Below are 20,525 nucleotides of genomic sequence, written 5' to 3'. Positions count from 1 at the left end.
CAAACAACGAGCGGAACGGAGCTCACGCTAACGACGCTAATAGCAGGAATACCGGAGCTCACGCTAACACTAGCGAAGCAAACAGTTTGCATGCCGGAGCTCACGCTAATGCTAGCGAAGCTAACAGCCGGCACATCGGAGCACACGCTAACGACGAGACGACAAGGAAAACAGAGCCACGAGCGACACGGCTAGCAAACACGACCCAGACCGAGCTAACGGCTAACAGCGAAGAGACTATCATGCGCCAAGGAGAACGTCGCGGTAGCCAACGCCGAAGGTACGGGACCAGCGTTAACATGCCGGCTATTGAGAAGGCTAACGAGGCTTCACCAAGGCCACAGGACTGTGGAAAGAACCGGCAGACTAGGCCTAGCCCAAAAACAAACGGCCCGAAAACTGTTGGAAAGAAAAATGCTAACCTCACACAGAAAATAGACTGTGTGGTAAATATTGACCTTGAATTCCATAACTAATATGTGTGAATAAAAGAAATGAATCCATAATGTACAAACAGGGCTTAGCCAAAAGTGCAGTCCAAACAAACCCCCGATCAGGGGGAAGACTGGAGTGGAGAGAACGACAGTTGCCGGTCATAAAAGGCCACAGGGGAAGTCACACCCCACAGTAAACAGGCTCACTTTAAATAGCAGAGGAACAAGTGGTATTACACTCTTGTTATGGAAGCCTGGTATATCTATCACAGATAGACAGCGTGTCAGTCTGGTGAATAAAGGTTGTGGGGTTTCATAGGATGTCTTTTATCAGTCTGAGAAAGCACTGACTGTACTTGGATGATATTAGACATCTATAGCCATATAGATTCATTTAGAGGAGATTTGGCCACACCAAGGAGGGGGGGCCATCAAGACCCCCCTTCTGTCCCCAACAGGAAGACCATGACGGGGGCCATCAGCAGAACCCCTCTGTACACAGCAAAAGACCACACCAATGAGGGGGGGCCATCAAGACCCCCCCTTCTGTTCACTGAGGGAAGACGACACCAACCCACCCGGGGACAAGAACCAACCCCCCCCTGAAGATGTGCGGTGGGGTCTCTATGTGGCAGGCTGCTCAGAGCCATAACCTTGCTTGGTTGTTGGGGACATGCAGGAGAAGAGCCGGGGGTTGTTGCGTTTCAATAAGGGGTGCAGTACAGGGTTTTTCTGTCTGGATGGAGGACAGAAGGACAGGATGAAGGCTGGTTGTGTACGCCACTAGGTGGGACCCATGGTGAATATGGCCTTTTGCGTACAGGAATGGGGGAGCGGTGTTTAGGTTAGTTTAGGTTAGAATAAGTAATAGCTCAGGGGGTTGAAGCGTTGGGTGGGCATAACTACTGTATTCATAGTGCGGGTCGAGGCGTCGGACTACATTGAGTTGGAAGGTCTATTGAATCGTGGACCCGGTAGACTGTTGTTGGCAAGATTCGACAGGGCGTATTCTGGGGAATGAAGACCTAATCATTTAACTCAGAACCGGACGCAACGAAGTTGGTAATTTTTTTTACGTGTCGGGACAATGGGTGAGTTGTGTGTCTATGCTGGCGAGATGGAACGGAGTCCGGCCTGGAACCGTAACTCAAACGGCAAACGGCGGGGGGCTGATCCATCGGCAGGACATAGGGTCGTTAATACACTAATTCAACATTGTTTGGATCATGTAAATCAGAAGATGTGAGTGCGGAGGCGATCGATATGGATACAGGGGGCTTGTTATGGATCACGGGGAAATAAGCGAGCCATGGCGTAATATGATAGGTTAGGTCCTAGCTGGAGAGATACGTAGGTTGTAACTTGTTAAAGCTGAGACAGCCGTTTCTGTTTCAATTCGACGAATCGTGCTCTCTGCATTTAATATCGACCGAACTAAATGAAGAATATGCCCGCTTTAGGGTGTTTTTCAAATAGATCAAGACGACGAAGGGGTTGTCTACAAATTGAGTTTGTGGATTACACAAACCCCAAAGTCTAGGGAGATACTTTTTTAGTGCGTGATACTCCGGTACATATTACGAGGCACGTCCGCCGTATAATCGGTGAACAATGGTACTTGGTAGCAATTCGGTTGAAAGACTGATATAGTACTTGGTAGCAATTCGGTTGAAAGACTGGTTGTTATCTTAAACATTCAGTATAGTTAAAGTGAACGATTGCACTTGATCTCGTTTTTAATAGTCGCGCGGAAGTTATTGAATAAAGTAAAACGAAATGTGAATTTTTTTAAATGGCCGCGCGGACGTTCTAATAACAATAGTATGTAAATCTGAATGGATGTTTGTGTTTTTATTTGTGGTTAGGTGTGGCAATGATATGTATGTTTGAATGACTGCTATGGTTAGGAATGGTTGACGAAACGTAAGAGCTTATTGTTGTATTATTATGAAATTTTAATGACCAACAACCGTGGGGAAATGTAATAGTTGAACGCCGGTTTGTTCGAAGTGTACATTGCATGTATGCAGAGCAGCCTTGGCCAGGTTGTTGTGTAGTTTTAACGTGGATCAGGGTGGTATACGGGTCTGGAGCGAGTCATATTGGAGTTGGGGCTAACTAGCTTAGCTTTGTGGAAGAGCTGCGGTAATCTAGGGACGTGAAGGCGGCGAGGTAGGAGATTTGACTGAACACTGTGGCGGTAATTGTTGTTAAGAAGCGAATCGAGGCGTAGGTTGATGTGATTGTGGCCGTTTTGAGGCTTATATTTAATGCGGTAACAATTGTGTACGTTATTATGGTGAAGGAAGAAGTTGCTGCTTGATGACGTCATGGTGTTGAATGGAGAGTGTGAAACGTCCGCTGTGCGTGAGCCGGGCGAGGAGAAGGGTAGGAGAAATGATTCGTGTTGATCTGTGTATGCGGCGTTGGTATGTGAGAATGTTTTTTTTTTAGTAAATTCTTTTCTTTTAAAGTAGGTTGTTGTTTGGACATGTGTAAGTTGTTTAGAGTTGGATTGGTACTGAGCGGTTTGAATGAATGTACGGATCTCGAACAGCACATAGCGCGCGGCGCGCGGTGGCACATTGGACATGGCGTCGGGGCTGGCTAGGCTAGTTAGCTTGCATGCGGTTGTTTTGTGAGTTTGCGGGCGACGTATGTTATGGTTCGGGTTTTGAAAGTGATGGTTAGAAAGTGTTAGAGGACGCGGTGGTTGTCGTGGCATTGTGTTGAGTTGAAACGGAGTGTTTTATGATATTAGTTATGCTTTGTCGCGATACATCGTTCTGTGTGAGGCGTTTGCGCTACTGCGCAGGCGCGGTACAACGCGGATCACTGCATTCATATTAATTCGCTCAGAGGAATTAATTTAGCATATTTAGCATTATGTAAAATGGTTGTGTTTGTATGTTGTGCATTCTTTGGGTTGTAAACGATGTTCTGGGAGTGGTTTTGGTTGTGTTACTACAAGTTTGGGTAGCAAAAAATGGGAGAGTAGGTGCAGCAGGTGATGATTAGACAGGGGAAGATGGTCAATGAGAGGTTTACTTGGGCTGCAAGCAATGCAGTGAGCCTATCAAACAAAGAGTAGATGATTTAATATACATGCCCATAACTAAACTGGGATTCATAAACCAGCTACACATTGTACCTGTAACAATGGGCAATAATATGTTACACAAGGGGAGTCTTGACCAAGTGGGGTTTGAGGGCTGGGTTGGGAAAGCACTCTACACTGAAAAAGACATATCGCTTGCGTTATATTTGATTAATACATCTACATTATGATCACATGTCACCTATATACAGGGCTAACGTTCCCAGAATATCCTGTTTGAGTCTTAGCATGATTGGAACTTAACTAATAATAATGTTTAATTTCTAATGAGTGGTGGTTGATAGAAATGCTTATATTTGTGTTATGCATGATTAGTGTTGTGCAAATAGGTGATTTTAAAATCTGTATAGAATGCATTGATGTTAAGATGTCAGATTTTAATACGCTGTTGAATTAATGTTGCTGCAAGTCTTTAGATCATGGGGGGTGATAATTTAAGGATGTAGGCTTGTTGGCATATTATTTGGTTGCGTGGCTATGTTAAAATACTGTTTAGCTTGTTTTAGATTGTTAGATCTTTAATGCCATTGGTTTACATAGGGTGATGTTTTATATTAAGATTGATTGCAAATCCTTGGGTCAATAGGATAATTTAGTGACAGGGGACTTGTTTAGGTGCTGCTTGGATGTGAGATTGTGTTTTAGCAGTTATTATAAATGATTTGTGTATAATGGATAACCTCTTGTTGAGTTACAGGAGGGGCATGGGGTAAAGCGATTTAGGAAAGGTCACGAGAACTCACAGGAGTGACCCAGGCTATCTTTACTAAGCAATTTAGGAACGGCCCAAGGGCAGCAATTTAGGAACGGCCCAAGGGGGGTCAAGAAGGGGCAGCAGATTAGATGCAACAGGAGAGAGGTCACAGCTGGTGGAGATAAGGGAGCGGGGGTCAGAGTGTGATAACAGATGACCGGCTATTTTTACAACAGGGGCACAGGAAGTGGTTGTAAGGGGCCGTGAACCAGGATCAAAGGCAGCAGGAAGTGAGAGAGGAGAGATGAGACAGGAAAGGGCTAATTCAGGGAAACAGCTGGGGGGCGAGCGATAAGAACCATTAAGGTAATCATTCAATTGGTTTATGACTTTTGAATGATGAACTGGTGGTTGAAGGAATAATTTGAAGCTGTCGATGCACTAGAAGGCATTGGTATGTTTTGAATTGAGGAGGAAATTCTAGTTTTCTTCTGAGTGTAGGTGTCGCGGCAACATGCCGGTGCCGCTTCCTGGTGTAGACGGGGAGTGAATCCATACGCGCTCAACGTTCAAAGAAATAGTCTTCCACACATTAAGCTCCGTTATCAGACACCGATGTGGTGATCTGATTTAATTAGAATAGGTAGGTTACATGGGAGGGTTGATCAAAGCGATCCTAAGCGTCATATAACCTGGTCTAATTGCTTAAAGTGTTTCCTAAATAAGACTAATCTAAAACCGTTTCCGAAGGCGTCCTGAAGCGCTGAAGCGGTAAGAAAATCATATGCTTTCCCCGTCGGCTACAGCCCAACAGCTGATTCCTATCACCTATTTAATGATCTCCGCCGCGCTGTGGCCGATCACCTGACAGGTGCAGGTGATCCACCCACAGTACAACAGAGTCCACCCAACAGGTTACACAGAATCATAACATTCCCATAAATCATTACATTCCCATAAATCATTACATTCCCATAAATTGTAACCTTCTATTGATAATAATAATGATAATAATAATACTAATAATAATAATAATAATAATAATCAATAACAAAAACACTCATTCGGCCTTTACACAGGCCCCTAATTGTGTTTACACAATTACAAAATAAATAACATGGCCAGGTGAGTGTTCATTTACGGCTGGCAATCCTCCTTTTGGCTCCAGTAGTAGGCACTGGTTGAACCTTCGTCATTTGGAAAGGCTTCCTGGATCCGTCCGAGCGGCCAGGGTTCCTGGGCGCTGTGTAGTCCACTATAATGGCTAAGGCACAGTCCTTACCGGCCCCATTATCTTCACCAAGCCTCACCTTTGGCTCTTTAACCGGTGTGGCTGATGCTCCTGCTCGTGTTTGCCATCCAGAGGCTGCCGTCTTGAGGTCTTGGGGCAGCTCTGTCATGGCTCATGTAGTCCACCATAATGGATATGATAATGTTCATTCCGAGTCCATATTCTGGTCTTCTGGACATTCCATGTTACAAAATAATAAATCTTCATAGCGATGATTAATTCATAACTTAAAAGAGTCCATAATAAACTTAAATGTCTTAATGATGCATATTCCTTGGTCTTAATTGGGTATTATTGTCGTGTGATCAATACACCAATGCATCATGTTCACATTCTTGTGTTTGTGTTTCCTTTTCTCAAGGTCAAGGCCTTGTCAGGACCTTGGTCAGCCTCCCCTTTACCCTACCAAAGTGGGCTGAAAGGGGGGGGGCTTGAGAGTCCACAATCCACCTCACTCCAGAGTTTGCCATGGTGGTGCCATGGAATGATGATGTGAATCAAGCACCACTCATGTCGTCTTCTCTTTCTTCTTTTATGATACACCTTGTACCAGACATGGCTATCTTCTTTGTTTAGCTCTTGAAGAGGTACATTCTGGCTGTTAGATATGCCAGTCTTCTCTTTGCACTTAGATCTTTTAGTCTTTTCTTTGCTCCTAGATCTTCCAGAGTTGTCTCTGCTCTGAGATCTTCCAGACTTGTTTTTTCTCTTAGATCCTCCAGAGTTGTCTCTGCTCTGAGATCTTCCAGACTTGTCTTTTCTCTCCACCACTACTCCTCTCTTGTTCTTAGTCTTCTTGGGCTTGATGTCCTCTTCTTCATCCCGTTTACTTTTCTTGACCTTGTTTTTAGTCTTGATTTAGGTTTGAAGTCGATTCCTGTCACGTCATCTCGCTCACTCTTCAGAGACTTCTGGTGTTTAGGAGAGTGGTAGGGGTCCTCTTCATGCTCAGACTTCATATTCTTACGTGAACTGTTCTCTTCCAATACAGAACTGTTCTCTTCCTTCTTAATCTTGCCGTCAAGGGACTTCACTTTCTCCTCTGGCTTCTTCTTCAGCTGAGCCTGGCTGGCTGCAGACTTCGGGGTTGGTGCCATCTGGACTTGGTTCTGTTGCTGGTTCTGCTGAGCCTGGAGGACCAGGCTCTGGGCTAGCTTCTGTTGTTGTTGGTGTTGTTGCTGCTGCTGCTGTTGCTGCTGTTGTTGCTGCTGTTGCTGCTCTTGCTGCTGTTGTTGCTGATGTTGCTGCTTTTGCTGCTGTTGTTGCTGTTGTTGCTGCTGTTGCTGCTGTTGTTGCTGTTGTTGCTGTTGTTGCTGCTGTTGCTGCTGTTGTTGCTGCTGTTGCTGCTGTTGTTGCTGCTGTTGCTGCTGTTGTTGCTGTTGTTGCTGCTGTTGCTGCTGTTGCTGCTCTTGCTGCTGCTGTTGCTGCTGTTGCTGCTGTTGCTGCTGCTGTTGCTGCTGTTGCTGCTGTTGCTGCTCTTGCTGCTGTTGTTGCTGCTGTTGCTGCTCTTGCTGCTGTTGTTGCTGCTGTTGCTGCTCTTGCTGCTGTTGTTGCTGTTGTTGCTGCTGCTGCTGCTGTTGCTGCTGTTGCTGCTGTTGTTGCTGCTGTTGCTGCTGTTGCTGCTGTTGCTGCTGTTGCTGCTCTTGCTGCTGTTGTTGCTGCTGTTGCTGCTCTTGCTGCTGTTGTTGCTGATGTTGCTGCTGCTGCTGCTGCTGTTGCTGCTCTTGCTGCTGTTGTTGCTGCTGTTGCTGCTCTTGCTGCTGTTGTTGCTGCTGTTGCTGCTGCTGCTGCTGCTGTTGTTGTTGTTGTTGTTGCTGCTGTAGAGACACGAGGTAGGCCCTCTCCTGTTGAAGCTGTCTCTGCAGCCGCAGAAGTTGTCGCTGATCCTCAATCCGTCTACGCTTGTACTTCCGCTCTCTCTCCTCTCTTCTCAGCTGCTCTTTGCAGGCAGGCATGTCACTTGGGTTGACAGAGTCAGAGTAAATCTGTTTCTTGTCAGCCGGTCTGGCCTCCTGTTGCTGTTGCTGGTGGCTAATTAGCTGGAGCTGCTGTGAGGGTGGCGGAAATGTCTGAGGACCTTCTGAGACCGTCTCAGTCTGTACTGTAACCTTTAATTTAGCCTCCTGCAACCTTAATTTAGCCTTTAATTCAGCCTTTAAATTAGCCTCCTGCAGCCTTAATCTATCCTCTAATTCATAATGTTCCATTACTTTGATTTTGGCTTTTGATACAGAGATGTCGGTATCAATTTCCAATTTCTCCCTCTCCGCCTTTAATGCAGCTCTGGCGGAAAGTGCATATGCCTCTAATGCAGCTCTGTCTAGACTTAATTCAGCCTCTAATGCAGCCCTCTTTAGACTAAATTCAGCCTCCATTTCCGCTTGTGTCAAATCCATGTTCTCTGTTTGAATATCTGACATCTTGTCTATATTTATCCACCAGTTCTTAAGACAGCTTTATAATTTGGCTTATATTCCACAGCGCCGTTTGCGCGCGCCACGTACGCAGTAGTGTCTATTCCATTCATACACTCTACTCACGCATGTTCCATTTGATGTCCTCGAGCCGGGAGGGAGGATCCTCCCCTCTTGGTGGTGATGCTTTCGTTGATCGCTCTGTCCTGCTGATCACAGGCAGCGATGTCCTCGGGCTGTGATCATTCACTGTGCTGGTGGTTGATCGATGATCGGTGATTCTCTCTCTCAACAATGCTGGATCCTTGTCAGTCCTCTTGCGAGTCCTCCTCGTCAGTTGTCCTTATTGACGCGCGCCTCTGCCTTGGGTTGCGTCAATATCTGTGCGAGTCCTCTTTCACTTTATTGAAGCTCGCCTGGTTTCAATAAAAGCGATTTTCTTACTTAATGTCGCGGCAACATGCCGGTGCCGTTTCCTGGTGTAGACGGGGAGTGAATCCATACGCGCTCAACGTTCAAAGAAATAGTCTTCCACACATTAAGCTCCGTTATCAGACACCGATGTGGTGATCCAATTTAATTAGAATAGGTAGGTTACATGGGAGGGTTGATCAAAGCGATCCTAAGCGTCATATAACCTGGTCTAATTGCTTAAAGTGTTTCCTAAATAAGACTAATTTAAAACCGTTTCCGAAGGCGTCCTGAAGCGCTGAAGCGGTAAGAAAATCATATGCTTTCCCCGTCGGCTACAGCCCAACAGCTGATTCCTATCACCTATTTAATGATCTCCGCCGCGCTGTGGCCGATCACCTGACAGGTGCAGGTGATCCACCCACAGTACAACAGAGTCCACCCAACAGGTTACACAGAATCATAACATTCCCATAAATCATTACATTCCCATAAATCATTACATTCCCATAAATTGTAACCTTCTATTGATAATAATAATGATAATAATGATAATAATAATACTAATAATAATAATAATAATAATCAATAACAAAAACACTCATTCGGCCTTTACAGTAGGTATACACTACAGTAGGGAGACTGTAGGGGTCTGAGTGAAATATTAGATTGGCCTGAAGTTGAGAGCAAGAAAGTTGAGAGCAGAAGAGGGAGGAACAAACTAACCTTGTGTGTCTGTATGTTGGTTGATTAACAGGTGTGGGAGCAGGTTGAAAGTATTTGTTTATAATATGAGTGATGTATGTTGGAGAGGACATGGTTGGAATGATCAGAGTGGCTGTGAATAATTGAGAGAGTGTTGATTATTTTGTGTGTTTGAGAGAGTATGTTGTATGAAAGGTTTTTGATGCAGGAGTGAAGCAGGGCGTGAATGACTTTGTCTTTGAGTGGTTATCTGATAATGTGAGTGCATGTCTGGATGTCTTGATTTCAGTGGGTGCTTGAAACTGTGATGTGAGCGAGAGATATATTTTTAGGCTTTCTCAGATAGGAATAAATAAAGCTACACATAGAAGGAAAGGTTAGAATTAAAGATACACATAGTCATTTGCAGAGCAATAAGAGTTAAAGTGATTTTGTTCACCTAAGTTACCATATCCAGAGATATTGGAGGGAAGGAGTTTTATTTTATTACTGTGAGGTTTTGCCCGCTGCTCACCACCTTTTCTCTGTTTCTTTAAAGCCTACTGTTAGAAATTCCCTTCTCACTCACTCTCTCTAGCCCCCACCCTCTCGTTCTTTACTCTCGTTTACTCTCAGTGGCCACACCTGGACTATTATCAATTACCTCTCGCACCTGTGGTGGCAGGCTAATTAGTTCCCCTGTGGGCTTTAAATACCAGGGCTCTTCCCCTCGTTTCGGCGTGGGGTCGTGTTGTATACTTGCCGAGTCATATTCTCTAAACATCTAGACTCTTTCGGGAGATCCTCTGTCTGCCTATGCTGTTTTATCTCCGGCGTGAGACGAGGTGCAAGCTTTGGCCACCTGTCGCCGTTTGCCTGGAGGGAGACATTGTACTGCGCTCTCTAATCCTCTACGGGAGGTATTCCAGTGTTCCACTCCAGACCAGCGCGCCAGATGCGCTCAAGCCTTCGTCTGCTGTCGCCGTAGCCTGTGGAGGAGACTGTTCTGCGCTCCCTGTAACTTCCACGGGAGGCACCCCAGCGTTCCACTGCAGACCCCAGCGCAGCTGTTCGTCCTGACGCACATCCAGACCAGCGCGCCAGATGCGCTCAAGCCTTCGTCTGCTGTCGCCGTAGCCTGTGGAGGAGACTGTTCTGCGCTCCCTGTAACTTCCACGGGAGGCACCCCAGCGTTCCACTGCAGACCCCAGCGCAGCTGTTCGTCCTGACGCACATCTAGACCAACGCGCATCTTCCGGACCCTCGGGCTTGGCACGCTCTCCAGTCACCAGCGCGCAACGCGCATCTGCAAGGGCTTGGCACGCTCTCCAGTCACCAGCGCGCAACGCGCATCTGCAAGGGCTTGGCACGCTCTCCAGTCACCAGCGCGCAACGCGCATCTTCAAGGGCTTGGCACGCTCTCCAGTCTCCAGCGCGCAACGCGCATCTTCAAGGGCTTGGCACGCTCTCCAGTCTCCAGCGCGCAACGCGCATCTTCAAGGGCTTGGCACGCTCTCCAGTCTCCAGCGCGCAATGCGCATCTTCCAAAGATCCTTGTGCTTGGCACACTCCTCCTCGCAGACGCACCCCGATGCGTCTCTCTGTTCCGACGCGCACACCAAGGTGTGGCGCGCACTCTGTTCCTCGGCTCCGACAGCGGCTACCCGGTGGACGACACCCTCGCCACCGCCACTGTTCCGACGCGCACACCAAGGTCTGGCGCGCACTCTGTTCCTCGGCTCCGACAGCGGCTACCCGGTGGACGACACCCTCGCCACCGCCACTGTTCCAGCACTCTGTTCCTCGGCTCCGACAGTCGGCTACCCGGTGGACGACACCCTCGCCACCGCCACTGTTCCAGCACTCTGTCCCTCGGCTCGGACAGCCAGCCACCCGGTGGCGATGCCCTCGCCCCGCTGCTGTCCCTGTACCATTACGCATACGCCTGGGTGAGTTTTGATTGTGATGTCACTCACCCAGCGTAGTGCCCTTGCCCCCGTTCCCGCTGCTGTCCCTGTACCTTTACGCATACGCCTGGGTGAGTTTTGATTGTGATGTCACTCACTCAGCGTAGTGCCCTTGCCCCCGTTCCCGCTGCTGTCCCTGTACCTTTACGCATACGCCTGGGTGAGTTTTGATTGTGATGTCACTCACTCAGCGTAATGCCTCTTGCCCCCGTTCCCGCTGCTGTCCCTGTACCTTTACGCATACGCCTGGGTGAGTTTTGATTGTGATGTCACTCACTCAGCGTAATGCCTCTTGCCCTCGTCCCGCTGCTGTTCCTGTACCATTACGCATACGCCTGGGTGAGTTTTGATTGTGATGTCACTCACCCAGCGTATTGCCACCTTTTGTTCTCACTTTGTTATTAGTTTGGACATTTCATCTCCCACTCTGTTTTGTTCTCTCGTGGATATTATTTTGGACATTTCATCTCCCACTGTGTGTTTGTTCACACGAAGATAGTATTTACTTTGTTACTTTGTTATTTGGACTGTTCTGCATCTGCTCTGTTTGTTCCCTTTGAATATTAACCCTCTCCTCTGTTCTGCAGAGCGGCCCAGATGTTTTCCCACCAGTCCCCAGTTCCTCCCTGTCCCCAGCCCGCCTCCGCGGTCCTCTGTCCCCAGTTCCTCCCTGTTCCCCAGCCCGCCTCCGCGGGCCTCAGTCCCCTCTGTTCCCTAGTTCTCCCCTTTCTAGTTTCCACCTAGTTCCTGGTCCCAAGTTCTCCCCTTCTAGTTCCACCTAGTTCCTTGTCCCTAGTTCTCCTAGTCCCCAGTTCTCCTGTTCCCTAGCTCTCCTTGTCCCGACATCTTCTAGTCTCTAGTTTCTCTGTTCCTTTAACCTTCCCCTAGCGTTTCCTTTAATGTTTCCCCTAGGCGTTCCCTTACACCTTCCCTTAGTGTTCCCTTTTCCTGCCCGCCTCTTAAAGGCACTTTACCTTCCCCTCATGTGTTTCCAGTGTTTTGTGTTTTCTCCCTTAAAGGGACAGTGCCCTTTTTCCCTGTTCTCAATAAATATCTGTTTCTTGGCAAACCATCATACCTGTCTTGTGTTGTGCGATTGGGGTCGGTTACAAACCATAACAGTACGACCCCACCAAATCGACGACCCCAGCCAGCACAGACGGTGTATGTTGAGTTTGCCTTTTTTTTCTTGTTCCCTCTAGCTCCCCTGTTAGCCCTGTTAGCTTCCCTGTTAGCCCAGTTTAGCTTCCTTGTTAGTCCTGTTTAGCTCCCTTGTTAGCCTGTTACTCCCCTGTTTAGCTTGTTAGTCTCCCCGGTTAGCTCCCCTGGTTGCTTCCCGTTTTGCCCTGTTTGACCCCCCTGTAGCTAGCCATGCCCTGGCGGCTAACCCAGTTTCCCTCTGCATGGCCCCGGTCTGCTAGCTTGGCCCCGGCTGTTAGCACAGCCTCTATGTTAATGCAGCCTTGCAGCTGGCATAGGCCCTGTAGCTAGCCAGGCCCAAGCAGCTAACCCGGTCCCTCTGCATGGCCTCCACTTTTTTGTGTAGTTTTTCCCACTGCTAGGACTGCCCTTTCAGCTAGCAAGGTCAGTTTATCTCACACAGCTAGGACTGTCCTTCCAGCTAGCTTGTGCTCTCATGCTGGTCCAGCCCTGTCTGCCAGCCTAGCTCCGGCAGCTAGCGCAGCCTCTATGTTGATGTAGCAGTACAGCTAGCATAGGCCCTGTAGCTATCAGTGCCCTGGCAGCTAACCTTCCCTCTGCTAGCCCTTTCCCGGTGCTTCCATGGTTACCCCTTAGCTACCCTGCTCGCCCCTCAGTTCCTCTAGACCAGTTGCTCTAGACCAGTTCTCTAGACCCAGTTCCTCTAGACCAGTTCCTCTAGACCAGATTCTCTAGACCAGTTCTCTAGACCAGTTCTCTAAACCAGTTCTCTAGACCAGTTCTCTTGCCCAGTTCGCTAGACTAGTTCTCTAGACCCAGTTCCTCTTGACCAGTTCCCCCAGTTACCCCTCGGCGACCCTGTTTCTTTTGCTAGCCCCACTCTTGTGGTTGGCTTCCCCTGCTGGCTTGGCCAGTACCTCTTGTTTTGCCCCCTGCCACTCTGTCTGTATTTGTTTTGGGTCGCCAGGTGGCTCCCGTTGAGGGGGGGGTACTGTGAGGTTTTGCCCGCTGCTCACCACCTTTTCTCTGTTTCTTTAAAGCCTACTGTTAGAAATTCCCTTCTCACTCACTCTCTCTAGCCCCCACCCTCTCGTTCTTTACTCTCGTTTACTCTCAGTGGCCACACCTGGACTATTATCAATTACCTCTCGCACCTGTGGTGGCAGGCTAATTAGTTCCCCTGTGGGCTTTAAATACCAGGGCTCTTCCCCTCGTTTCGGCGTGGGGTCGTGTTGTATACTTGCCGAGTCATATTCTCTAAACATCTAGACTCTTTCGGGAGATCCTCTGTCTGCCTATGCTGTTTTATCTCCGGCGTGAGACGAGGTGCAAGCTTTGGCCACCTGTCGCCGTTTGCCTGGAGGGAGACATTGTACTGCGCTCTCTAATCCTCTACGGGAGGTATTCCAGTGTTCCACTCCAGACCAGCGCGCCAGATGCGCTCAAGCCTTCGTCTGCTGTCGCCGTAGCCTGTGGAGGAGACTGTTCTGCGCTCCCTGTAACTTCCACGGGAGGCACCCCAGCGTTCCACTGCAGACCCCAGCGCAGCTGTTCGTCCTGACGCACATCCAGACCAGCGCGCCAGATGCGCTCAAGCCTTCGTCTGCTGTCGCCGTAGCCTGTGGAGGAGACTGTTCTGCGCTCCCTGTAACTTCCACGGGAGGCACCCCAGCGTTCCACTGCAGACCCCAGCGCAGCTGTTCGTCCTGACGCACATCTAGACCAACGCGCATCTTCCGGACCCTCGGGCTTGGCACGCTCTCCAGTCACCAGCGCGCAACGCGCATCTGCAAGGGCTTGGCACGCTCTCCAGTCACCAGCGCGCAACGCGCATCTGCAAGGGCTTGGCACGCTCTCCAGTCACCAGCGCGCAACGCGCATCTTCAAGGGCTTGGCACGCTCTCCAGTCTCCAGCGCGCAACGCGCATCTTCAAGGGCTTGGCACGCTCTCCAGTCTCCAGCGCGCAACGCGCATCTTCAAGGGCTTGGCACGCTCTCCAGTCTCCAGCGCGCAACGCGCATCTTCCAAAGATCCTTGTGCTTGGCACACTCCTCCTCGCAGACGCACCCCGATGCGTCTCTCTGTTCCGACGCGCACACCAAGGTGTGGCGCGCACTCTGTTCCTCGGCTCCGACAGCGGCTACCCGGTGGACGACACCCTCGCCACCGCCACTGTTCCGACGCGCACACCAAGGTGTGGCGCGCACTCTGTTCCTCGGCTCCGACAGCGGCTACCCGGTGGACGACACCCTCGCCACCGCCACTGTTCCGACGCGCACACCAAGGTGTGGCGCGCACTCTGTTCCTCGGCTCCGACAGCGGCTACCCGGTGGACGACACCCTCGCCACCGCCACTGTTCCAGCACTCTGTTCCTCGGCTCCGACAGTCGGCTACCCGGTGGACGACACCCTCGCCACCGCCACTGTTCCAGCACTCTGTCCCTCGGCTCGGACAGCCAGCCACCTGGTGGCGATGCCCTCGCCCCGCTGCTGTCCCTGTACCATTACGCATACGCCTGGGTGAGTTTTGATTGTGATGTCACTCACCCAGCGTAGTGCCCTTGCCCCCGTTCCCGCTGCTGTCCCTGTACCTTTACGCATACGCCTGGGTGAGTTTTGATTGTGATGTCACTCACTCAGCGTAGTGCCCTTGCCCCCGTTCCCGCTGCTGTCCCTGTACCTTTACGCATACGCCTGGGTGAGTTTTGATTGTGATGTCACTCACTCAGCGTAATGCCTCTTGCCCCCGTTCCCGCTGCTGTCCCTGTACCTTTACGCATACGCCTGGGTGAGTTTTGATTGTGATGTCACTCACTCAGCGTAATGCCCCTTGCCCTCGTCCCGCTGCTGTTCCTGTACCATTACGCATACGCCTGGGTGAGTTTTGATTGTGATGTCACTCACCCAGCGTATTGCCACCTTTTGTTCTCACTTTGTTATTAGTTTGGACATTTCATCTCCCACTCTGTTTTGTTCTCTCGTGGATATTATTTTGGACATTTCATCTCCCACTGTGTGTTTGTTCACACGAAGATAGTATTTACTTTGTTACTTTGTTATTTGGACTGTTCTGCATCTGCTCTGTTTGTTCCCTTTGAATATTAACCCTCTCCTCTGTTCTGCAGAGCGGCCCAGATGTTTTCCCACCAGTCCCCAGTTCCTCCCTGTCCCCAGCCCGCCTCCGCGGTCCTCTGTCCCCAGTTCCTCCCTGTTCCCCAGCCCGCCTCCGCGGGCCTCAGTCCCCTCTGTTCCCTAGTTCTCCCCTTTCTAGTTTCCACCTAGTTCCTGGTCCCAAGTTCTCCCCTTCTAGTTCCACCTAGTTCCTTGTCCCTAGTTCTCCTAGTCCCCAGTTCTCCTGTTCCCTAGCTCTCCTTGTCCCGACATCTTCTAGTCTCTAGTTTCTCTGTTCCTTTAACCTTCCCCTAGCGTTTCCTTTAATGTTTCCCCTAGGCGTTCCCTTACACCTTCCCTTAGTGTTCCCTTTTCCTGCCCGCCTCTTAAAGGCACTTTACCTTCCCCTCATGTGTTTCCAGTGTTTTGTGTTTTCTCCCTTAAAGGGACAGTGCCCTTTTTCCCTGTTCTCAATAAATATCTGTTTCTTGGCAAACCATCATACCTGTCTTGTGTTGTGCGATTGGGGTCGGTTACAAACCATAACAATTACTTTCATTTGATATTGTTTCTTTTAGAATGGTTTGTCGGTACATGTGTCTATTTTAATTTTTGATTGTGTGGACTGAATGTGTTTGAATGGAGCCTGTAGGGGGACTGTGCTCACAAGTGGTCTGCCGTAGGGGTGATAGGAGAATGTGTTGTTTATTTTTGGTTTTTCTTTCCTTTCTAATAACCTTTGGTGTGGAGTTTGGAGCTTGTTGTTTTTATTGATTTACTGTTTTAGGTATGAATGGTAATTTCACATGTAAACGGTGCAGAACAAGTGGTTGAAAGATGTGGTCTATTGGGATATTTTTTTTTTATTATTTGCCTTTTGTTTCTTATTTCTCATCTGTTTTTTTATGGTCTGGGTGTGAGTGGAGAGAGCTGGTGGCTGAAGGAAGTGGCGTCAGGGCGGAATGTCAACAAAAGCTAAGTGGCCTATCACGTTTGCATATGATTAACATTTGGCTTCTCTTGAAAATATTTGACATATTATGTGAAAAGGATTTGATTTGTGTTTTTTCCCTCACAGATTCAGTCGAGGGGGGGAAGCGGACCGTCACATGTAGAGGAGTCATGGAGGATGGGTATGAATACATTTCAGTAGATTACGACACAGAGGAGTGGACCTGTTCAGTTGTCTCCTGTGGGAAATTATTAGGTTGTGAAAAGAGGTTGCTTGTGGACGCTGGCCCCTCCTTCATCATAGCCCCGAGAGCAGAGGCCAAAACAGACGCAGGTTTGGGAAAACGTCCAGACTGAGAGAGTCGTCTGTAAATCCAAGGAAGGAAGGTCATAGGTCAGAATATGACAGGATCATAGGCCTACGAACAGTGGCTACAGCTGAGGCTGGCCAGTATGGGGAGAAGGGGGAGGCGAAGCCGGTCGGGGACTGTGCAAGAAAGATGAGCAAGGGCCTCTATGGAATGTGAAATTTGATTGGTATGGAGGACGGTAGGTAACTGAACGGTAGCAACTGATATAGAGTAAGACATAACGCGGGGTAAGAAGCTTAGACGCATTCACATAGGTAGAATATTAGACATAGATTATGGCCAATTTTTTTTTCTCCTTGAGTGATTCTCCGCCTTCCCTGCCCGACTGTGCTGTAACGACGAGGTGGTAAGGTTTTATGACCATGATATGATCATAAGGGGGGTGGATAGATGAGAAGACCAATTGAAGGATTATGCAGATGTGATTGTGCTGTCTTAGAAAAGGAATTAACAGGAGAAAAAACAAATGAATGTAAAAATGAATACTAATGTATGTTGTCTCCCCCAGATCTTATAAAAGAATGTGGACCCAAAAGTTCTGTAACTTAAGAAAAATGGGTTTTTAAAAATTGTGTTTTATTTTAAGGTATAATGTTTAGATTGAATTGTTTTATTGTTTTCAACAAACCCAAAAGTTGTTGTTTAAAAGGTGGGCCTCTGGCTAATGAGCCTTAAGAAGAAAAACTCATTGATGATATGTACCAAAGAATAATGGAAAAAGAAATGTGAGAAAAAAGAAAAAATTGAGAAATTTGAAAAAATGATTTTTATTATTATATTGTATGGTTAGTATGTATAGAAAATCAAGTCAATATACAGTATATGACAATGTGAATTGTCAAAGTGGGGAAATGTGGTAAATATTGACCTTGAATTCCATAACTAATATGTGTGAATAAAAGAAATGAATCCATAATGTAAAAACAGGGCTTAGCCAAAAGTGCAGTCCAAACAAACCCCCGATCAGGGGGAAGACTGGAGTGGAGAGAACGACAGTTGCCGGTCATAAAAGGCCACAGGGGAAGTCACACCCCACAGTAAACAGGCTCACTTTAAATAGCAGAGGAACAAGTGGTATTACACTCTTGTTATGGAAGCCTGGTATATCTATCACAGATAGACAGCGTGTCAGTCTGGTGAATAAAGGTTGTGGGGTTTCATAGGATGTCTTTTATCAGTCTGAGAAAGCACTGACTGTACTTGGATGATATTAGACATCTATAGCCATATAGATTCATTTAGAGGAGATTTGGCCACACCAAGGAGGGGGGGCCATCAAGACCCCCCTTCTGTCCCCAACAGGAAGACCATGACGAGGGCCATCAGCAGAACCCCTCTGTACGCAGCAAAAGACCACACCAATGAGGGGGGGCCATCAAGACCCCCCCTTCTGTTCACTGAGGGAAGACGACACCAACCCACCCGGGGACAAGAACCAACCCCCCACAGAAGACGCCTGATTGGACCAACTGTATTAGTAAAATGTGCTATTAGTGGCCAGAAATTATAGTATATAAGAGCGAACATATTGGTAGTTCAGGAGCCCAGACCAAACCAACCCAGGTCTGCGGCTCCACCCCTCCCGACCAGAGAGACTACTGCTTTTGATGTAAGTAAGCCGGATGGAACCCGTATGTTTGGTTAGAATAGAATGTAACTTAGCTTAGAAACCAGGCTTACTTATATGCAAAAAGGGCTTACAGTATTGTCAATGTATGGTCAAATTATGTTAACAACTGACTGTTTTATGTACCTGTTGGGGTTTGAGATGCAAACCTTGTTGATTCCTGTACACAGCAGACATGTTAATGTTTTCTGATAATCCTTGTATGTGAAGGGCAACCTTTTATTCACTCTTGGCCCTGGCTCAAATAAATCAGTTGAGTTGAACTACAGTTCTGGTTGTCTGGCGTACACGTTTATTGTTCATCTGCTTAAGTCAGATGAGGAGACCAACAATTCTATCACGTATGATCCCTTTCTCCTCCTTCCAGATAGCAATCTCATTGTACTGTACAATAACCTTAGATTATTGTAGGATTCTGTAGAAATATACTACAACTGCATACTGATTGGAGATTCCACAACAAGGTATGTGGAGATGGCAAACACAGAAAATATCTGTCTAGACAATACATCTGTGAAAGAGCTGGCCGAAATACTTCCAACACTAATCAGACCGGGAATAACAAAAATTGTCATTCACTCTGGATCGTTTGACATCCTGCGAAAGAAGACTGGCACAGAGACTTTGAAAGACGATTTCACACGTTTAATGAACACACTAGACAAACATCAGTCTGTGTACATAGACACTGATGTGTCCATCAGTGGACCAATTGCATGCTTTCGCAGAGGACAAGAAGCATTCAGTCGACTCCTAAATTTTAATTCATGGTTAGGGGCTGCATGTCTTGTACACGGCCTGAAATTCATTGACAACTTCAATGTTTTCTGGAATAACCCAGAACGTTTTCAAAGAAATGGCTTCTTCCCAAATCGCTTAGGTTCAAAGCTCCTAGCAGCAAACATGCGTCATGCCCTAATGGCCTCCAAGAATATTAAGCTCATACCAGCACGAGAGATAGTCATGAAGGACACAATCTCACCACGAAGTGCAGCAGCACAAGGCCCCCCCCCCCCCATATCACACAAGGTCATCTCGTCTGATCAAATGTACCCGAAAGCACAGTACAGTCAGTGCAGTGCAGTATAGCACAATTGCCATGCCATCTCTCATAACATACCGGTAATCATAACCAGCCAATGGCATGGTGAAAAATATATGCCATCAATGCGTTTACCTGCTATTAACCTCAGGGCCATCACGGTCAAGCCAAAGCAGACCTCCTCTAAAGAAGTCCAACAAATAAAATTAGCTTTCCTAAATGTCAGATCACTGAATAATAAAACATTCTTAGTAAATGATCTGATTAAAGAAAATAACTTAGATTGCATCTGCCTAGTAGAGACATGGCTAAATAATGACACAGCTACATCAATAATGATAGAAGCTTGTCCACCAGACTATAACTTTTTTCAAATACCCAGAAAAAATAAAAGGGGCAGAGGAGTTGCAGCAATCTTCTCCTCGAAACTCTTGTTTAGAATCACAGAACTAGGCGAGTTCATGTCAATGGAATATCTTGCCATTGAACTAAAAACAGAATCAACTATTATTGTCACAATATACCGCCCGCCTAGACACTCACCAATATTTATACAGGAGCTCTCTGAACTGATCTCACTATGTGTTACCGGATATGATAAGGTGACCCTAAATGGAGACTTGAACATCCATTTTAATAAGAAAACAGACTCCAAAACTATAGAACTAAAAAATCTACTGGATAGCTTTGACCTAATACAGCATATAACAAATGCAACTCACAGGCTTGGGAATACACTAGACTTAGTTATAACAACAACTGGGCTAAGCATAACAAATATCTCAATAACTGAATTACCTCTCTCCGACCATCACTGTATATTTTTTGATACTCAAATAACCCTTACTAAAACAAAAAAAGAAATCATAGTTAAAAAGAGGCTCCTAAACGACAAAGCTGAATCAAAGTTCATTGATCTTATCAGACTACATGAACCACACAATCATGACAGCTCTCTAAATGAAATGGTAGAAAATCTCAATGATGCAATGTCTGTTATGGTTTGTAACCGACCCCAATCGCACAACACAAGACAGGTATGAGAGTAAGCCAAGAACTGGGCATTTATTGAAATACACAGAAAACGGCACTGTCCCTTTAAGGGAGAACACAAATTACTGGAAAACAAGAAATGGGAAAAAGGCACAGTGCCTCTAGGAGGCGAGCTGGCTAAGGGGAAGGCTAAGGGAACAGGACAGGGCAAGGGACAAGGGCAGGAACAGGGAGGACTAGGAGGACTGGACGGGA

The 20,525-nt window shown here is 47.5% G+C and overlaps 1 protein-coding gene across 1 annotated transcript in view; it reads right to left on the bottom strand.

Annotated features, from left to right (window-relative positions):
• Window positions 1-9,405: 9,405 nt before the first annotated feature.
• Window positions 9,406-20,525, bottom strand: part of LOC311228427 (disintegrin and metalloproteinase domain-containing protein 23-like) — a gene marked incomplete at both ends in the record, with an annotated part of 69,626 nt that continues 58,506 nt past the window's right edge. Inside the window, one exon of the mRNA XM_084314334.1 lies at window positions 9,406-9,425. Coding sequence (XP_084170460.1) covers window positions 9,406-9,425 — 20 coding nt within the window. The remainder of the gene's footprint in view (window positions 9,426-20,525) is intronic.

The sequence above is a fragment of the Notolepis coatsorum genome (assembly GCF_963971535.1).
Source record: "Notolepis coatsorum genome assembly, chromosome: 5".
Taxonomy (NCBI): domain Eukaryota; kingdom Metazoa; phylum Chordata; class Actinopteri; order Aulopiformes; family Paralepididae; genus Notolepis; species Notolepis coatsorum.
Note: the sequence above shows the minus strand (reverse complement) of the source record. Positions and strands in the feature narration are given on the sequence as shown.